This window comes from Zonotrichia albicollis, chromosome 5 (assembly GCF_047830755.1).
Source record: "Zonotrichia albicollis isolate bZonAlb1 chromosome 5, bZonAlb1.hap1, whole genome shotgun sequence".
Lineage (NCBI taxonomy): Eukaryota > Metazoa > Chordata > Aves > Passeriformes > Passerellidae > Zonotrichia > Zonotrichia albicollis.
This window is the reverse complement of record NC_133823.1, coordinates 11,215,698-11,236,724: the sequence shown is the minus strand read 5'-3', so window position 1 is coordinate 11,236,724 and position 21,027 is coordinate 11,215,698. Positions and strand designations below refer to the sequence as shown.

The following is a 21,027-nucleotide window of genomic DNA, read 5'->3' as shown; positions in this document are numbered from 1 at the left end:
ATCAACCTTTCCGATGTTCATTGGAATCTTGACCACAGTTAAATTGGGCTAGTTGAATTGGGTTAAATTTTGGTTAAATGGGCAGTTAAAGTCAATTTTAGAAGCATATCTAAGGTAATGTTTCCACTCACAGAGCAAAAATACTCATGGAAGAACATTGATTTGCATAATACATAAATTAGGAACTGGATTAAATTAAACTAGTTTGACTGAGAATATAAAAACTGCATGAATGTATTTTAAATTACAGCATTGTTCACAGAAATTCAAATAGCATTTGTATTAACCCAGTCTATTTATATAATATTACAGTTTGAAGGAATTTCCTGCAGGGATTTTAATGAATAACTGTATAAAGAATTATAGAAAATTGTATCTTAGTTACTAACAACCACGTAATATCTGTTCCTATAAATGGTATAGGAAACAGAATTAATTGTGCTGTGGCATTGCTTCCACCTTGATTCAAATCAATTGGCTTTTTTATAGCATAAATATTCAATATTAAGTATTTTTTATGATTCACAGATGATAATAAAGGGAAGTCATCACAGAGCACTACACAATCCAGACTAATCACACTTTGGTGCCTAACTTAAAGGTTCAGCATTTGACAGGTACTTTCCTAACTAGCCATGCCTTCAAAATTCAGGACCCAATAAAGAAAGAGGAAACTGACTTTTCACAGGGCAGAGATGCTAAACTACCTTCCTTTTAAAAAGTAGATTGGTCCTGACAGTGTCCCATTTAATTGGGAGTTTTGTGAAATGGACCAAAAGAAAGGTTGGTTTTAAACTTATTTATTTGGCTAGAGTCAAAGAGAATTTTCTTTATTTTCTGCTAATTTGTATAGAATTTATTTCATTCTCAAACATGCAAGAAATTCATTACTTGGGGGAAAAAAATTATCACACCTTTCATGCTGCCATTTGTTGTCAGTTTCCTAAACTCTGCATCCAAGAGTTTTTTCCTTTTCCATAGAACACAATCTTCGCAGGAAGCAAAAAGGAAGAAGATGTCAAAACAAATCTTGCAGAATGGTTCACAATGCTATCCAAGTGCAAACATCAATGCTGTGTATGAGACCTTCACAATGATCTCAGTGTTTTCTGTATTTCCACAAAATACTGCATTAGAGGTGCCCATTCTGCTATCCACTCCCCCCAGCATTACAGCTTTGTAGGAGAGGATTTCCTGTGTTGTGAGTTCATGTCACTGGGATAGTCCCTCACTTTGCAGTTTTGAAATAATTTAGCCCCTTCCACCACATTTCATATAATCCTAGCACTGATGACAGATTTAAAATTTTAATATATAGCATTTATCACACTTCCCCTATCCTCACCCAATTCTGACTTGTTTTACCTTAGCACTGGCTGATACAATGTTAATGTCTGATCTGCTCAGTTTGAAAACTAAATTGAACAGCATAAACAAACCAAGATATTTCAGACAGTCATTACACTTTGCCTAGAGAAAAAGAAATACATAATCTCTGCTTCCTTGATCACAGCACTATGGATGAACTAGCAGAGGCAAATGCAACAGGTTTCTGTTGACAGAGGCCGAGCAATGGGCACCTGATGATAAACAGCTCCTCTGTAAATTCAGTAGAAGTCAGCCCATGACTCCTGCTAATTTTGTTATGATTAACTAGGGACAAGTTAGCAGTGGTTAGCACAGTATTGACAGTTCATCCAAAAGAAAATTAATTTTCCCCATAGGCAGGAGGTCTTGGTCTGAAGAGCTTTTACTAAACTCCCGGTAGAGTTTAAGCAGCTCTGCTAAGTTACAAAGCACATGGAAGGACTGCAGCAGATTCTTGACCTTTTGTTTTCACTTGGGAGGAGCATTTGCAGGAGAGTCATTGTCCATCTGCTCTGGTAACACCCCCCACACTCCAGCAGCATAAAATATTAAAGCTACTCAGTATCAGGCAGTTTAGAACTCACCTAACTTAACACCTGGTATAAAAGGAAGCATAAAGATGTCATTAGAAATGGCAAATACAGTGAAAAGCATTTCAAGGAAAAAAGAATACGGAGGCATGACTAATAGACCAGCAACATCACAACTAGACAGTCAATTGCCACTGTCTTTCTGTTTCATTGGAGTTTTAACACAGACCAGAGTCTGTAGAAACCCCCACTTAGACTGACCAGAGTAACCCATATTCAGACTGCTAAATATTCAGACTCCCATTTACCTGTCTAAAAATTGTGATTTCTGTAATTTCTCATTCAAGTTCAACAAACATGAAATGAAACCTTTTGCTGAAAACTCCTTTTGAAGCAGGGATGTAATCAGCTGTGCAGAAAAAAAATCTGTAAAAGAATACAAGGTATAGGAAGTAACCAGGGACTAATAGTGACTCTAAAACTAAAAGCAAACTGGATCATGCAGGCAAGAGAATATAAATACACTAAGTATGTTATTGCAGCAAAGAGAAGGGCAGCCAAAATGCAGAATGAATTAGAGCAGTCAAATCAGTTAAGAGAAAATTGGATGGGTTATAACAAATCATGAAAAGAATAAAACTGGAGACAACGAAGGACTTCTAATAAATGAGGAGGCTGCAGAAATTAATGAGGCACATCAAATGTTTGAGGTATTGCACTGCTTTATAAAAATGTGCTGTCTGTGAGGCAAGTAGGGCACAGAACTGGCAAGTCATCAAGTGGTAGAGGTATGTAATGCATTGCTCTGACTGAAGGTAAGAGAGGACTTTCAAACATTACCTAAAAACTTCTGGACTTCAGAGAGACTACTTCAAAATATTTCTTTTTCAAGACGTGCATGCCTTAAGAAATATGAAACTATGAGAGAAAAGAAAGGCAATTCTGGTACCATTTTAACAAATACAAAAATTTTCTTGTGATTATTGTCGGTAAATTCAGCTCCAATTATGAGCCAAATAATGGAACAAAACTATTTCTTCTGCAGGAGGTGTTTCATCTTTTAAAAGTCAATAAATGAAAACAAATAAAGAATGTTTTAAAAGCTTGTGTTTATAGAGGTGAGGAAGTATATCAGTAAATGCAAGCATTACATCTACACTTAAATATTTTCCTATTTATAGGAAGCACAAACCTGACTTATTCCTGACAAATGTGACATATTCTTGCCATTAATGACTTGGCAAGGAAGTAAAACAGCATAGCAATTAAAACTGCCAGAAGAAAATAAATTAGGAAATATTGCAAATACCAGAAAGAACAAAATAAAAAGGCAGAAGACAAAGAGTTCAGAGGGGGGAGGGAAAAACTGAAAAATCCTAAAAGAAAATTTAAACTACTTTTCAGAACTCAAGTTTTTAATGGCCAAATCATGGCTAAAGTGTTGCTAAGGAAACGAAAGAGGTGAGTAGCAGATATTAAAGATGTTTCTTCATCAATCCTTCTGTCATCCCTTGCCTCTGCTATCCCCATCCTCTGCTATTCAAAATCCCACCCATCAGCCAGGATCCCTGTATTTCATACCTAGCCCCCATATTCTGTGCCAGTTGATCTGCCTGCCCTGGCCTTGCTCTGCCATCTCCACTACAAGGCTGAAATAAAGGTTAGCAGGCAGAAGGTATAACAATACTTTCCTCTTCTTGTCATTGACTGACATGGTCTTAGGGAAATTACATCCTGAGGATTTCTTCACTTTTGAACAGGACTGAAGGCTGGTAAAACAAGAGAGCTTTCAGTGAGCATTTTGAGAAGTAATTGCTACATGTAGAGGACTTAAACCTAGTGTACCAGTAAAAAAGCCAGACAACTGTAAACTTTTGCCCAGTCAGTACATGCAACTGTGCTTTCAGCATGGGATTCTTGCTTGGACTTAACCATTGTCTCTAACATGTGCAGTTCAAGCCTCCTTATTTATTCATCAGTGTTCAGGGGGAAGACTAAAGCCAACACAGTTAGAACATGACCTTTTGTTTCAGTTCATATAAATAATGTTATAGGATTGTATTTCTATCCTCCCTGATGTGAATAGTTGCATGAACTGGACAAAAATAGAAGCTTTCAGAACTTTTGCAGTCACAAATGCAGCATCTCCCCTAAGTGGCTGAACAGCAAAATGGGCAATTCAAACTCTAAATAGCAAAAAAATATGAATCTGACCTATTTACTCAATGGAGAGGATATTGCTAGTACTTGTAATCCTCATTGATACTGACAGGAAATGCAACTTTTCTTTTATACTTCCTCCACATCTTCAAGAAAAGGAGAAAAAAAATCATTTTACCCTAGGACTGAAGGGAACTGCTCCTGTCTCAAGCTCTTATTTTACCCAGACAGATCAAAATACTTTGGGGGTATTTATGCAAGAATTATCTCTGCTTCACAGATGGAGTATGTGAAACAGATTCTGGTGGCTTGTTTAACAGCTTTACATCAAAGAAATGTCGGAACTCTAATTCTGTCTGTATAATTCTCTGCTGCATGATCTTGACAAAGTTGGATCTAACTTTGAAGCTGGTTTTGCTTTGAATGGGAGGTTGGACAAAATGACCTCCAGACATCTCTTCCAATCTAGTGCTTGCTCTATGATTCTTGCTTCCTTTGCATCTTTCAACTTTGCAGCCTGAACATACAAATCACTATGCAGACTTCAAACCCCAGATACATATTGGGGGTTTGAACATATTGGTCGGCTCTGCACAGAGCCTGTGCTTAATCAGGAACCTAGCAGGACACAGAGTTTTAAATAGCAAAATCCACTTGGCATTCAAGCATCATAGTATCTGTAGAATGACAATTGAGTATCATTACAAGTTTTAATTAAGTGCTAGCACATAGCTCATCATCTTTCTCTGCAGCACAGAACACCCAGCTGTTCTCAATTAGTAATAAGCACCCAAATGTAAATAAGGGTATCTTATTTGTAAAGAACAAGGTATGTGCAGCAACAAAGATCACAAATCTTTGTTTTAAAATTCATTAAAGAACTCAAAGTTTCTGCACTAGCACTGGAAGGGTGAGATCTCTCTCGTGCTGCAATTTTGTCTGGAGGTCTGTCAGCATTCTGTCAAAACAGTTTGGTTTCTCTACCCTGGGAAAAGTATTTGAAAGCATAGAAAATATTAGCTGAGAAGCAGGATAGAATGGATATATTTTAAGGCAAAGAGGCAGGCAACCTTGTAGCAGGCATCTGAACCAAAAGAGCTGAAAAAAGGGCTTAATGTCTTGTTAGATGACCAGAAGAATTATATAAATTCAAAAATGAAGTTACTTTTAATTCAGCTAATATTTTGCAAATCAGTACACCAGGTGGCTGGTACCAGTATCTTTTCTGATATCACATTGCTCTGAGTAAGTGGATTTTACTCTAGCTCTGCAAAATTATGACTTTTTTTCTTTACAATGACTCTGAGCAGTTACTTTGCAAATCCTCTGGTTTTTGTTGATGTAGCTATGTTTTCATAATTATCTCATTTGCCTTTTAGCAAGGGCAACATGTCTTCTGATTTGTTTGATGCCTGGGGTTTTGCTGACCATGTTCAAGCTTCAACATTCTTGTCCTGTTCCTGCTTTCTCTGCAATGTTTGTAAGAGATTCTTAAAACTTTGCCACTACAACCTCTTAAAAGCTATTCCAGTTATTTTAATTTTAAATTTGTTCCAAACTAATTTTCAGAAAATTTAATGTAAATTCTCATTTTTGCACATCAATTACAGTACTGTTACCCAAGAAGCAGAGAGTGATTTCTTTAGTTCTTTTAGTTCTTTATTTATTTTTAACCTTCTATTTCACTACTGTTTGTTTTTTCCAGTTTTGTTTTCTCTTAGAAGTCCAACAAACTATTTAACCACAACAGCAAATCACAAAACTCACTTCTGATGAGATTAATAAGAAGTCTGGGATCTGTGAAGTATTTCCCCATTTACAGCTAAAAATCAATTACAGGCCTTTTCATGTACAACTTTTTGAACCTGGATTCACTTGATTAAACAGGTACTATCACTTACAGTCTTCCCTTCTACAAAAAGCTTTTCCCTCATGAAAATCAAGAAAAGAAAACCTATAAAACTACTCCAATGACACAGTTCAGAGTCTGCTGTAGTTTATTAATTCACCAGCAAACAGAATACCTGTGGTGGTTTGACCAGGAAGGAGTGGGAATTCTGGGAAGCTGTGGTCAAACCAATGAAGGTTTTGGGTTTGAGACTGGCACCTGGTGTAGCCAGTGGGGTTTGGACACACCTCCGAGAATACACAGGGGTTAAAAAGCAGGGCACTGGCCTTGGCACTCTCTCTTGGGACGTCGCTGTGAAGAGGTCAGATCACCCTCCCCTGTCCAGCCTTGCTGCTGGGCGGGGGAGGGGCAGCCATGCGGTAGGCCCGGGGCCTGGACAGAGATGGGGGTGAGAAAGCTCTCAAGGATGGAAGGGTGGCGGAGCCCCAAGAGACATCGGGCAGCCATTCCCCCCCCCAGGAGGGAGAGAGAGGAGAGCCGGCGTCTGAATGTGATAGCAGCCAGCCCGGGAGGAGAAAGGGGAGGGAAGAGTGCAGCCTGGCCGGCGGAGCAGCAGCACCTGTGGGAGTACTAGCATTCCGGGACAGACAGAGACTGAAAACTTTTAACCCTTTCTTTCATGATTGGGGCCTTGCAAAAATGCTAATCCTCCTCGAAGCTGAATAAGAAGGGAGATAAGAGATGAGATGAGACAAGGACCTGGCCCGAAGAACATGGAGATGATTGAATGGGGAGAGATGATTTGGAGTGGCCTTTTGGCTGGACTTTTCTTGTGGCCATGGACTCAGTTGTTCCTGTGACACAGACTGCATTTAGGGGGAAGCAGTGGCTCAGAACCAGGAGGGTTCATCGTGAGGACCCCCCGGCCCCAGGGGGTTGGAAAAATATGGGGGGGACAGATGTCCCAAAGCAGAGACTGTGCCTTTTTGGAGTGAGACAAGGCATCCTTGAAAGACAACCCTAAAAGCAGCTCTGGCCATGCGTCAGTGGTGAGAGCACTGGGCATGGAAGGAAGATGTCACAAGCAGCAAAAGGACTTTTTTCCGGGCGGTGCCGAAGTGACAGGGAAGCACACGAGGTTTCAGTGTGTTTCCAGGGGAAGCCTATGGAACAAGAAGGACTCCTTTCCTCTTCATGAACTGCAGTTTGAGTATACTAAAATGTGGGGCCAAGGCTGGGCAGTTGATGATTTGGGAGAATGTATCGGATTGGGAAAGTCAGGTAGTGGGGAGGGGGGAAAGTGGTTTTTGTAAGGTTTTCAATTTTTTTTTTCTTTTCCTTATAGTCTTTCCATATTTTCCTGTAGTTTAGGTAATAAAGTGTTCTTTATGTTTAAGTTGGAGCCTGTTTTGCTTATTCCTGGTCACATCTCACAGCAGACACCAGGGTGAGGCATTTTCATGGGGGGCACTGGCTCTGTGCCAGGCTCAAACCATGACAATACCACAGATAGTACCTCAGGTAGGGAACAGAGGGAGCTGAAGAGCTGACAGGAAAATTAACTTTTTTCAGAGACAAAGACACCTGGGGAAGGGTCAGCTTTAAGCAGCTGAGATAAAACTGACAGAACCTATCAGAACCTCTCTATTTTCTAATAAGAACCAAACATAAGCTCTGTTTCCTTTGAGAAGAGGAACAAAGCACACAGGGATATTTCTCCAGCAAATAACTCTGGCTCCTTAGGAGAAGCAGCTATCTTGTGTCACAGCCTCTAGGGCCTCATTCAAAAGAAACTATGAACATCCTTTGTGCAGCTTTTTTTTTTAATACTTATTTTCCCTCTGTTTTCCATCAGAGAAAAAGCATAAAAGCATCCTGAGGAGCAGTAGCCTGTAAGGGTGAGTCTGCTTGTTTGCTAGCTTCAGAGAAAGGTAGAAAGATTAGGGATTTTTTTCTTTAAACTGGATTTTAGAGCTGCTTTGTTACCCTTAACCAGTATTATATTCCTCTTGATCTGCTGCCATTGTAAATAATTCACAATACATAAAAGTGTAAAGATGCAAGGGGTCTGGGGAAAAGGAAATACAAGTTCAAGGTCTAGCAGACTCATGACAATAGTGCTGTACTCATTCCCTGTTTTAAAATTAAGATAAAATATCCTTTCTTCTTCCCTTCACCTTCCTGGCCCACTTTAAAGGTAAACTCTTTGAGTACTAGAAATTGTTTCATATTTATGTATGTATGTATATACACACACACACACATTCAATCTAGTTGAAGATGTCCCTGTTTATCGCAGAGGGAGTTGGATTGGGTGGCTGGGTGACCTTTAAAGGCCCCTTCCAACCCAAACTGCTCTGTGATTTTATGATATGTTTGGATATCACTTCTTACAATTCATTACTCTCAGCTAGAGCCTGCACACTTGTGCAATACCAATAATGCAACAAGAATTCACCCAGTGCCTTCCAAATGTTATTTTTTCTGAATTGCACAAAGAGATGGGTCTTGATTCATCAAGTTTAATGTGCTGTGTTGATGTCTAGAACATCAAGAAGCCTTTTCCCCATGCCTTTATTTTATGTTTTTTACCATCAGAAATGTACACAACACAAATCACCTATTTATTTTCAGTAGATAACAGCACACAGACTGAGATACAACAGGATAGACCCAATTTGTGAGCTACAAAATTCTGTGGTTTTATGTATAAGCTCTTCTTGCAGCCCTTCCTAGCTCTCAGTAGAGAAATGTCCAATAATTTGCTGTGAAACAGCTCAACACACCAGAGGATCGAAGAAGAGCAGGACAGGAATATTTAAGACAAAAAAGCAGGAGATGGTTTGTTTGTTTGTTCTATTTTCCTGGGGGTGTTTGTTGATTTTTTTCCTAATAGACAAAGAACTGTACTCCTGAAAATATTATTTAAATTTGCCTTTTTATTGCTGTTCAATGCCACAGGTAGTGAATGCATTCCTTAATTTAAGAAAAGAGATGAAAAAGGGAGAATTAGCTAAGCTGCATAATAGGATACAAACATGCAATTAGCTCAAAGAACCTGATACATTTGGAAATTGTGTTCTTTTCACCTTTGATCCTCTCTTATAACAATACCAAAATTTTCTTCCTGCAAATATTAAACTACAGAGATATAAAACTTGTATTTCTAGTGTAAATAAGAACGAATCCTCCACATCCTCGAGTTACCCACAAGATGGCAGAGTAATCTGACCAAACCCGACACCGGTACAATCAGTCTTCCCCTGACTACAAACACGGCTCTCAGAAGATGGTTTTTCCTCAGATCCTGACAAAACCACCACCATCCAGTAACTGGCTGAGCAGTATTTAACCCATGTATCATCTATAAAAACAGATGTTGCAAAGTTGGTGCCACCTTTTCTCCCTACGCTTGAAAATCTTCTAGAGGGGAGGAAGGATTAAATTAAAAAAAAAAATCAAACCAAGTTAAAACAACCAAAACAGACAAACAAACAAAAAATCCCAAAACAAACAAAAAACCCAAAATAAAACCAATATTATGATCTTTTATCTCTTAAGGTTTTCACGTAAGAAATATTTCCCAAACTAAATATTAATCCTCTCTCTATTCTCCTTGTTTAATCCACAATATTTCCACAACATGTAAGATTGATGCTCCCAGGCCAAATAATGCTGACCTGCAATTTCAGAGGTCACGAAGTCTCTGTGAGAGTTACCTGTCCCAGAGTAAATGAGCAGCAGGGTGGCAAAAGTTCCGCCATGCTCACAGCAAAGTTGTTTTCTTGCCATTCAAAACAAAAGTGTCAGTGGGAGACACAACTGCCCATCTAAAATAGAATTAAAATTTTAGAAAATCAAACGAGAAATATTTCCATAGTATGATAACAGCAGACTCTCATGACTAATTTGCCAGTAGAGGATCAGACAAGAGAACAGATGGAATATCTGCTGAAAAATGTAGCTTTGTACATCAATCAAGCCTATACCATCCCAGCTGGTGTAAACCCAGCTCATATTGGACCACAAGCCTGTCTATTAATGGGCAAAATGCTGAAATGGGACAGTTGCTGCATTTGCATTTAGTCTTTGAATGAACTATAGCCTTATATTCTTTTTTACCCCTGCACATCTTGCTAAATTTTAATGCCTCTTATATAAGAATAGAACTGCAAACTAGCACAATTTAAACTCCTTTGGCATATGTCCTTGTTAAGCAGATTAATAGCCTAATTCCCTGTTATCTGCTCTGGCTAACTACTCGTTTCCAGGTGTTACAGTTGCTGTTCTATAAAGCAGAACACACACTGACACTATATGTGTGTGTGTGTAGATATAAAAATATATGGAGATAAAACTTTCATTTTTTTTATAAAGACCAGTAAGAGCTATCATGTTTCCTAAGAGATCTCTACTAGAAAAGAGAAGTTGTTCCTGGAAAGATTTTTTTCATAGATTTTTCTCACCATTAGAATTCACCCCTGGCTCCTACACAATAGTCTAGATCTAGTGACTTACATCACTGAGGGAAAAAGTCATAGAACACCTCTGTGTTTGTAACTGAGTAGCTGTGAATGGTTTTTATTTTCCCTGTGCTTCAGTCATTCAGGTTTTTTTCTGTATATGGCAGAGAACAATAGAGGAGTGACTAAGGAACTTTCTAGTTCTGGGCGGAAAGAAAACCCCCAAACATTTAATGGTGAGGGGAAAATCCTTCTCAGGACACTTTATTGGACTCTTGTGTTTATCAGCAGTATTTATGTTCCTGTTCTGCAAACGCACGGGCCAGGTTTATCAGCTGATGAATTGCCATTTGCAGGCACACCCCTTCCAGACAAATTCCTGGGAATGTAACCTCTCTGGGTATAGCACTAAGTCCTTTCAGTGTGCTCATGGCACTTAATCCATTATGGTTATGGAAAGAACCAAGAGCTAAGACTGAGTACTTTGGGAAAGGTTTGTTTCTCTACTTCCAGAGAACCAAAGGGTTATACTGCATTTAAAATCTCCCATTTCTGAGGTTTGAGGAAGTTCATAATGAAAATACCTTATGTTCTCCAAGAAGACTTCATTTCCAATTAAACTCTAGCATCTGAACTTCCTTCAAGGGAAAAAAAAGGGCTCAAAATGAATACTTTTGTTCAAAATTCAGGCTCAGCAAATGTACTGGGGACTCTGGAGCAGCCCAAGGTTACTTTGTGCCTGTAGCCATAGTTGTTCTTTTGTCAGCAATCAGCTTCTGTGCCCCTTCATCTGTGCTCCCCTCATTTCCTCTGCCTCTCAGCTAGAAGTCTAAATAAGAATTATTCCTAATTGAGTCACAACTGACCTTGAAATTATTTTGCTTAAGGTTCTGCCTTCTCAAGAATAAGAGTTGGCTGCACTTGACAATCTCTATGCAAATGCTTTAATTCTATATTATTTCCAGCTCTTTACAAAGCAACACACACTACTACCCTGTCTGGAAGAAGCATGACTGGTTTTGCAGCAAATTGTTCACTTTCAAGCCTATACACAGTACCAGGATCGGAGAAGCTCACCAAGATTTCTTCCATTTACTTCTCATGGTTTCCTTATTTATTGATGAATCAGATTATTTTTGTCTTTCCAGACCTGTCAGGATCAGCAGTCTTAAAGGAAACATTAAAATAAGAAGTCATAAGGCAGTAATATTTTCAATCTAAGTCATTTGAAGAAATGTGATATTCACAATGTTACTGCCAAAAATTAAGCCCCAAAGCAGCATTCCATTATTTTATTAAGGCCAAAAGTTCAATCTGGCAAAGTTCCCACACAACTTCGACCATGCTGGCTGTAGTAGTTGAGAGACATCATTCTGCTCCTAATGCAAATGGCGTTGCTGGCAGCAAGAAGTCAAATGTATAGATTTCTTGTCAGAGATGCAAAGAGTACAAAATCATGCCAACTAAAGTATGACTGATAGAGAAAGAACAGGACAAGATTAAGGATTTTCACAGCACTGCATCTGACTTCCTTTCAAAAACTAAAGCAACACTCTCATCACATGAAAGCCAAGTGGCTGCTTTCTCTTTCCTGTACAGGATCTGACCTTATTGACTCAACTTCATTTTGTACTGTGTCCATGAACAGACAGAATAATTCTGCTGAAGTTAACTAAAATCTTTGCTGGTGATTAGGACAAAACAGCAGCATACCACTCTCCAGTAAATCTGACAACACACATGCAAATAATCACACTATAATTACTAGAGAAGTCACATAAGCCTGGAAGGCTAGGATTGGGCTTGATATCTCACCTCAGGAACAACACCTTTCTCCAAAACAAGTTATTAGAGCACTCAGCTGAAATGAGTCTCTAGTGATGTGCACAGAGCATATATTAGCACACAAAGAGTGAGAACACTCTAAGGGGATACAACTCAGTCTTCCTCAGTGGCTGGCTAGGTGACAGATCTTTAATTAATGTTATAAAATTGTCATCAGTAATTTCTGCAAAGCATCCTGATCATCACCATCACTGTATTTGTACAGTAAAAAACAAGTTGAGGCTCTGACACTTTATAAAGTCTATCACTGGGAATATCCTATGGCTGAGGACTTCCACAGCCAAGCAGCAACATGGATAAGGCCCATATAAAGGCTTTGAAGGTAAGATATTCATCCACAGACAATGCCATGCTCACCCTAAACATATCAACAGACCAGAAATAAAAGCTTGCTTACTCTTACATAAATATAATTTGATTATTCTTTAAAATAATTTAAGTTATATTCAGCAATATTTTATTCTGAAAGTCTCCCTGCACTATTTTTTAATTAAATACCACATCTGATTGTCTTCAGATGAAGAAGAAAGTGAAAGGCTGCATTTACTGTTCTTGCAGCTTGGCCAAAACTGATCAACAGTAAATCCCCCCCTTTTTTTCTTCTGTTTCCCAGTGGTGAGTTTCTATTCCATGTTGAAATAGAAAAAATCCTTATATATATATATGACTTTACACCTTTATTTCTACTAGTCATTCCACTTCTGCAGTCTTCAAGGTATTTCTGTAAAGCATGACTATTCTATACTGCATTAATTATGATTTTCAAAATCCTCAAGGGATTTGCAGGGTCCAGCCAGAAGGTAAACCTAAGGACTAAAATTCCTATTTCTTCCAGGTATTGGAATTCACAGATCCAATGTAAAGTCAGGAGGTCTCTTTTACACCCAGTGCTCTTCAAGGCAGTTCCTTGTTCTGCCTCTACCTCCCACAGACTACAATCACCTATTTTACTCTCTGCATCACAAGGCTTCTAAATCTGCTGCTTTTCTCTTGCAAATATGCCACTCTGGTCTTGACTTTGATTAACATTAATTGATTGCTCAAGTAATTTTTCTTAGAGCAACATTGGTTTTAAATGGTGCTAATATATTGCTGCTTTTTGGGTGTGAAAGAGGTTTGTGGGCTTGAAAATCTGTCCTTTTGCTGACAGCTGTACCAACTGCTCTGATTCAATGTGGGACCTCACCTTTTCTTGCATCTTGGCCATGTTATCAATAGAAGTCATTTGTACATTCTCCTCCTGTTTTACAAAAAATCATTCCTTGGATGAAAAGGCTCCTGAAGCCAGTGAAGTCAACTGTGACATGGAAGAAAGCAAGGGGGAAAATTATTATTCATTTCCTTCTCTGCAGTTGTTCTATTGCCTGCTGATGCTCTTGGTATATAGCTACACTATACAATAGTTTGTTCTCAAAGCAACCTAAATATGCAATAATAACTTCCTGGTCCATGACATTTTTGGAGGTGAGGGTTATTATTCTACCAAGAAAATTGTTAGATTCCAATTTGCAAATATCAGATTCAAATAAGGGCAGCAGCCCCAGGTGGGTGAGAAAAAAGCCATCAAGGAATAGGAGTGTAGATGAGAGAATTCTGTGCTTTGCTTCAGTAACCATCATATTATAAAATTATATTTTTTCCTTTAGTAGTTCACTTGTTTCAGAATAGGTATTGCTACACTGTTTTCATTTCTAGTTGACATCAGGTTTGGGGCATCTGTTTACCTTAGATATCTTTGCTGAAGTAGCTGTCTCAGAAAACACATTATTTGTTCATTTTTAATTATATTGGTAACTCACTAAAATAACTATTGACAAAATAACTATTGAAAGATTTATTGGAATATTATTCTTATAAGTTATTTAACATCTGAAATAACATAGTTCTTAAGGGTTTTTTCAAGATCCCACATTTCTCCTAATTTTAAAACCATATGAATAATCATGCTTTTTAAGTAAAACAACAGAATAAATGATCCATTTAATCCTGGATCATGCATTGTCCAACCAGAGTTACAGCAACTATTCACACAGACATTTCTATTGAAAATATAGAATTTTGATGTATTGTAATGAAACAGCAACAAGTGGAATTAAAATTATTAATGCTTCTACAAAAATGATGATGGGGTTAGCAGCAAAAAAAGGTAATAGAGATGTTTTTAAAACCCTAATTACTTCTTTCTAAATATGCTACGAGAAAATAGATGAGTAAAAGATTTCTTTGTCTGGAAACCATGCCTTTCTTCTTTTCAAGTTATCTAAATTTTAAGCTATTTTTGTTCAGTTACAGAGGTATTTGATAGATAAGATTGGCCATATGCAAAGCCTAAATGAGTCATAGAAGTCAATATGACAGCCTTGAACTGTTGGGAAAAAAGGGAGTTCACAAATATCTTGCAACACAGATTCATTAGCAAAGACATACAATGCGTAGGTGTTCTAATGCCTCCTCCTTTTTAGGCTTTCAGCTGTGCATCCTTTGAACTTTGATTTGGAAACTTTCCTTTTCAAATAAATGCTGCATCACACCTGGAGAATTTAATGACAGTGGAACTTGGAGACCTTTATGTAATCCACCAGTATGGGCACATGGAGTTAGGTATTTATTTATGTCATGAAAAACCATACTAAATTTATTTAATGGCGTGATCATCTCTGATCTAACTTGGGTGGGTGAGGATCATTACCTCATGTCACTGAACAACCACTTATAACCAGGAGCTGAATTTTAATGGAGTGCAGAAGGGCTGAGATCTCAGTTGACTTCAGAAGGAATCTGTTGGGAGGGTATGCTAGCTCTTCCATGATGTTTATTACAGCATAAAAACTAGGCTTGCATGATGTATTTATCTATTTGGAGAACATTTTACAACTTCATTCATGCTGCTCTGGGTACAGGTAGCATCCCATTCCCTCATGCATTCCTACATCAGGGTCAGGAGAATGGGACAGAATGTCTCTGTTGAATATTAGCAAGGTGCTAGAGATGTTCTGCAGAAAAATGCTAATCTGGAAGAAAAAAAAATACTGGATATGAAGACAAAAAAACTCATCTGAGCAGCTAATGGCTGATATGAAATCCCAGCCATGAGGAAGCTTTATGGGTCCTTTTCCAGGGCCTTGCTGGGAAGGGTTTTGATACATTTAAGTCTTCTTTGGTACAGCAAATTGAAATAAAATATAATGTGAGGATCTTTTCTTCTCTACATTTCTTTGTTTCAGGTTCAACATTGGTTTTATATGGCTTTTATTCATATGGTTTTTTACTACTTTCAAAAATCTTAAATAGATGTACAGAAATATTCTTAAAGACAAATTTAAAGACAAAGGTGTCCTTTGGGAACTGTACAAAGTAATTTTAACAGTAACTGAACTTCTATGGCATTTTCATCTAATCTATCAAAACCAGTGAATAGTTCTGACTCCTGATAAATGTTCACACAGACTTATCACAGATCTTGGGCTCAGTCATTTCCCTATGATCCATTAATTTGTATAGTGATAATTCAATATCCAACAACACTCAGACTCACATTCATCAAGAAGTGTTAATGTAAGAACAGCTTCATAATGAGATTATGAAACCATAAAATTATTTTGATTGGAAATGATCCTTAGAATTATTCTGTCCAACTGCTGACCCAGCCCTGCCAAGACCATCATTAAACCCTGTCCCCAAGTGCCACATTTACACATCTTTTAAGCACCTACAGGGATGGCGATTCCACCATTTCCCTGGGCAGCCTCTTCCAAAGCTAGACTACCCTTTCAGTGAAGAATTTTTTTCCTGATATCTAGTATAAATCTTTTCTGGTGCAACTGATCCCATTTCCTGTTGTCTCATCCCTGTTTACTTGGGAGGAGGGACTGACCCTAACTTGGCTACAACTCCCTTTCAGGGGGATAGAGAGGTCTCCCCTGAACCTCCATTTCTCCAGGCTAAACACCCCCAGCTCCCTCAGCTGCCGCTCACAGGACTTGTGCTCCAGACCCTTCCCAGCTCCCATTTCCATTCTCTGGACAGGGTCCAGCACCTCATTGTCTTTCCTGTAGTGAGGGGTCCAGAGCTGGACACAGGATTTGGGGTGCAGGCTCAGCAGTACCAAGTATGGTCACTGCCCTGCTCCTTCTGGCCACACTTGCTGATACAGGCCACGATGCCATTGCCCTTCTCAGGCACCTGGGCACAGCTGGCTCACTGAGGACTGAACATCTTCCTCGTTCCACCTACATTTACATTGATATATTTCTCTGCTACTTGGTCAAGTTGCTTAAACTTTTGGTTTTGTTTTATTGTATGAATATTTTAAAAGCATTTTAACATTCTTGGGTGGAAAACAAATCATTGCAAATAATCATCTAATTGCTTAAATGCTCAAATTTTATATCCTTGGTGCTGCAAGTAAACCTTTCCTTATTCAAATAATATTTTCCATACAAAAAATCCTCAGTCAACAGACCCCAAGTTTATGATTTTTTCTCCTTCTTTAGTAACATTATGTATTATTATTTTCAAGGTGAAATCAATGGGCTAAATGTAAAGGCCAGATACATACTTTTTTCCTAATATCACCCACTGTAAACTCTAATTCCAAACTGATCCTCACCTATCAATCCTATTAAATGTTCTGAGTAACTTGGATGTCACTGATTACAACTAGGATGGTAAAGAGTTCAGGTAACAGAAGGAAAAAAGACATTGTGTATGATGGTAAACTTTTCTTAGTTTCATTTTAGAAACTTCTCACAGGGCTTGCTTGCTTTAAAACAACCCATCAATCTACAAAATCACATAGGAGCTCTTCTACATACAAGATGAGTTTTTAAGAATTCATTATGCCTAGCACAATAAAAAAGAAAAGAGAAAAACAAAGTCAGGTGAGAGAACTGATTAGTTAGCTGGACATGCAAACAGCAAGCTCTTTTCTATTTAAACAGGAAATGTATATTTACAGAGTAAGAATATCACAAGAATGAATGATAATCACATTTTAACAGTGTCTGGAGATTTAGGTTAATAAGCAAGGTATCATTTATACATGTAACCTTGCCTGCTGTAAAGTGAACCACTAATTTGTCAACCCCATTTTGGAGGAAGACAATGGGATTCCATAGGTCAGCTCCATACAGGACTGCACATTAATCACATTAATTTTCTATACCTTAACAACAAATGCCCTTCGGATGCATATGGGGTTGTTTTGGGGTTATAATAAATTGCCCTGATCTTGTAAAGTCCTTTAAAACATCTGTTTGGCTAGAGATAACTCTGTAGGGGAAACAACGTGGCAAAGAAAAGGCAAAGCATGCACACCAGTGGAAGCACTGTGCAACATGGGCTTACAGATCTTACTAAAAATATCCATAACATCTGAGGAGGAGAAAAAAAAAAAAAGAGCACAAGTTGTAGGACCATGTTGAATTTCCTCCACAGTTACATATGCAGATCTAATCCCAACCTCTCTGTAAATAGCCTCTTAATATAGAAATAGTTTAGTTTTACAGATCAGAAGTCAATTTCATGTTTATATACTCTACAAAACATAGTTGCTCTACAGACATCAAAAGTTCTCTGTAGCAGGAATTCCCTTTGAGGAGGACAGAGAATTTTCCTGGTGAAAGTTGGAGAATTCCCTTTTAGCTTTAATGTATTTGCATATTAGTCTGCATGAGTCCTCTGCACACAGTTGAGTACTGACCTGTGACAATAGTTAGCAGCTCAGAGAGACAAAAGTTGTGTACGAGAAGGGGATTAAACTTCCCTGGGCTTTTGTGACCTGCTTCTGAGCAAATGGAAAAAGGTTAGTCCAAATGACCATCTGCTGAGGTTGGAACTTAAAATGTGACTTGTTCTGTAAAGGCCAGAAATGGCCACGCAGTGTGGAACCATTTGGGAAAAAATATAACTTTGTAGCTGAGACCCATCCACTTTGGAGCAAAGTTACACACAGGAGTTTGAATTTTGTCTGTGTAACTTTGCCTGCAATCAAGACTAGAAACTATATATTAAAGCCAGTCTAAAAAGTTGTTCCATGGTATTTTGTGGCTTCTGGTTCCTAGGCAAGACCTGCGTGTCTAATCTTAACAAGTGTATTCGTGCCCTGACTGTAAGAAAATTCCCTCTCATTCAGTTCCTTTTGTTGATTTTACCACCAGAGGAGATAATCAAGCTCTATGATTTATCTCTTCTTTTTGCTTGTGGAGGTTTTCAGGCATCACAGAAGTTGGTACTTCAATGAAGAAGGAGTTTCACTGATGTTTTCTATGTATCATCTTTAGAATATTGTAGCTAGATAATGTCTAATCTGCTTTGTAATAATGGTGAGAAAGTGCTTGATTTTATTGGTATTTCAAAACATAAAAAGAGAAAAATTATAAATCCATCAGAAGTGCGGCAAAGAATATTGGACAGAAGAGCATACCTCTAATGACGTAACACAACTGCAACTTGCAACGTTGCAACTGCAACATCTCTTTTTTTTATTTTTAAGAGACATAAAAAACCCCTGAAAACATGTATGTACTTATAAAAGCTTTTACATTTATTTAAATTCTCGTTGTGCCAAGAAAGAAAATATGTTCTGTAATGGTTGAGAATCAGTTGTAAAGTAGTTGAAATTGCATCCATTTCAGTGCATTTGTTGGCCATTTCTATGAAAAGGGAATTTGACTCGAGCAACCCCAACAGCACTGAAAAGATGCCTGGGGAAGCCATGGAACGTGGGTTGCAGCACATTTTGGAGGTTTAGGCTCTGTGAATGGGTTTGACTCCTTAGGGAGAGGTGGTGACAAATGCAAAAGGAAAATTGTAGAATCACAGAATGGTTTGGGTTGGAAGGGACCTCAAAAATGATCTAGTTCCAAGCCCTCTGCCATGGGAAAGGATGACTTTCACTGCACCAGCTTGCTCAAAGCCGCGTTCCAACAGGCCTGGAACGCTTCCAGCAATGGGGCAGCCGCAGCTTCTCTGGGCAGCCTGTGCCTCACTATCATCATTATAGGGAAGAATTTCACCCCAATATTCTTTCTATCTATCTATCTATCTATCTATCTATCTATCTATCTATCTAATCCAACACCTACTCTCACTTTGAATTGATTATCCCACGTCTTGTCTCTACATGCCTTTTAAAGCAGTTCCAACAAATAATAGGGATGCACAGTTTTCTGTCCCCTAGGATGTATTTTGGGCTGAGGGCCGTACAGAAGGAGCATTTTTAGAGTTTTAACGCAGTGACTGACCCACGTAAAGCTGGGAGAGGGCTGGCGGGCAGCTCCGTGGGTGCGCCTGAGGGGTGGGCGGCCCTTGGAGGACCACCAGAAGGGCAGCACTACCCTATAGGAAAACTGCGCCTCCGAATTCTTCTTTCCTACAAGAGCCCCTTTCCCTTCCCGCTGCCCACTCCCTGCCTCTCCCACCCTTCCCACGGCGCTCCCGCCCCCGCGCCGGACGCGCTCCGAGCTGGCACCGCCCCCGCTCCCGCCCGGCCCGGCCGAGCCCCGCCCGCTCCCGCTCGGCTCCGGCTCGGGCTCCGCTGCGCTCCCCGGCCGGGCCGCCAGCGCCGCTCCCGCCGGATCCGCTGCGGCTACTTCCCCGCCGGGAGCCGGACGCTGCCCGCTCCCCGCGCCAGTGGCGGTGCTGCTGCCCCCGCTGCGGGAATTGGCGCTCCGGGCCCGCCGCCACCGCTGCCCGGCGGATCCAGCGGGGAAGGGGCTGAGCGGGGACCCGCGCATTGTGCGAGCCTGCATGGGCACGGCGCGGGGGCGCGGCCGCGGGGCTCCTGCGAGCCTCTCGCCCGGCCCCCGGCAGCGCCCGTAGCCGGGGGGCGCCGCGCTCGGCCGTGAGGGATGCTTTTGTGCGCCGCAGCGGGCAGCGGCGGGGCCGGGGCTGCGCTGGCCGGGCAGGTCGGGCGCCGCGCTCAGCCGCAGCCCTCCCGGCCAGAGCGGCCGGGCGCGATGCTCTTCTAGGCGGCCCGAGCCCTTGCGAGCGCGGCGGGCGGGCGTAGCAGCCCTCCCGTAGCGGAGCTGGGAGGGCGGTCAGGCGGCTCCCCATGGCGAGCAGCCGGAGCATCGAGCTGGAGCACTTCGAGGAGCGGGACAAGCGGCAGCAGCGCTCCGGGCCGCGGCGCGGAGGCTCCGGGTCCGGCGGCGGCGCGGGGCCGCGGGGCAATGGGCTGGTGCCCAGCCCGGCGCACAGCGCGCACTGCAGCCTCTACCGCACCCGCACCCTGCAGGCGCTCAGCTCCGAGAAGAAGGCGCGCAAAGCCCGCTTCTACCGCAACGGGGACAGGTACTTCAAGGGATTGGTATACGCCATCTCCCCCGACCGCTTCCGCTCCTTCGACGCCCTCCTGGTGGAGCTCACCCGCTCCCTGTCGGACAACGTGAACCTGCCCCAGGGCGTCCGCACCATCTACACTATCGATGGCAGCAAGAAGCTCACCAGCCTGGACGAGCTGGTGGAAGGTGAGGACGGTGGCAAGGTCCGGCTGGACCTGGTGGTGGGTTGTGGGCACTCCCTGGGGTGAGCTTCCCTGTCCCTACCCGGATCAAAGCGGAGAGGTCGCCTTGTGACAACTGGCGCCCGCAGAACCCGTGAGGGCGAGGGCAAGTAGCCGGGGTTGTGAGGGCCTCGTTTTCCCCGTGTGGACCATTCACTTCTTCCGTCACCTTCAGCGCTGCCATCTGCATGCACCGGGCTTGACTCCAATGGTAGTTAAGCAGCAGGTGCTCTTTTCATCTGCAAGAACTGTGAAGTTCTTGGTTACCTTACATTCGTAATAGACGGAAATGCTGTAATTCTTCAAGTG

General features: G+C 40.8%; 1 protein-coding gene across 6 annotated transcripts in view; it reads left to right on the top strand.

Annotated features, from left to right (window-relative positions):
- Window positions 1-20,268: 20,268 nt before the first annotated feature.
- The window catches only part of DCLK2 (doublecortin like kinase 2), an 80,413-nt gene continuing 79,654 nt past the window's right edge, over window positions 20,269-21,027 (top strand). For all 6 annotated transcript variants that reach the window (XR_001332574.3, XR_001332573.3, XM_014265850.3 and 3 more), the window contains exon 1: window positions 20,269-20,683. Coding sequence is in view for 4 of the 6 variants with exons in the window: in XM_014265850.3 (XP_014121325.2) it covers window positions 20,269-20,683 (415 nt within the window). In the remaining 2 variants the exon portion in view is untranslated. The remainder of the gene's footprint in view (window positions 20,684-21,027) is intronic.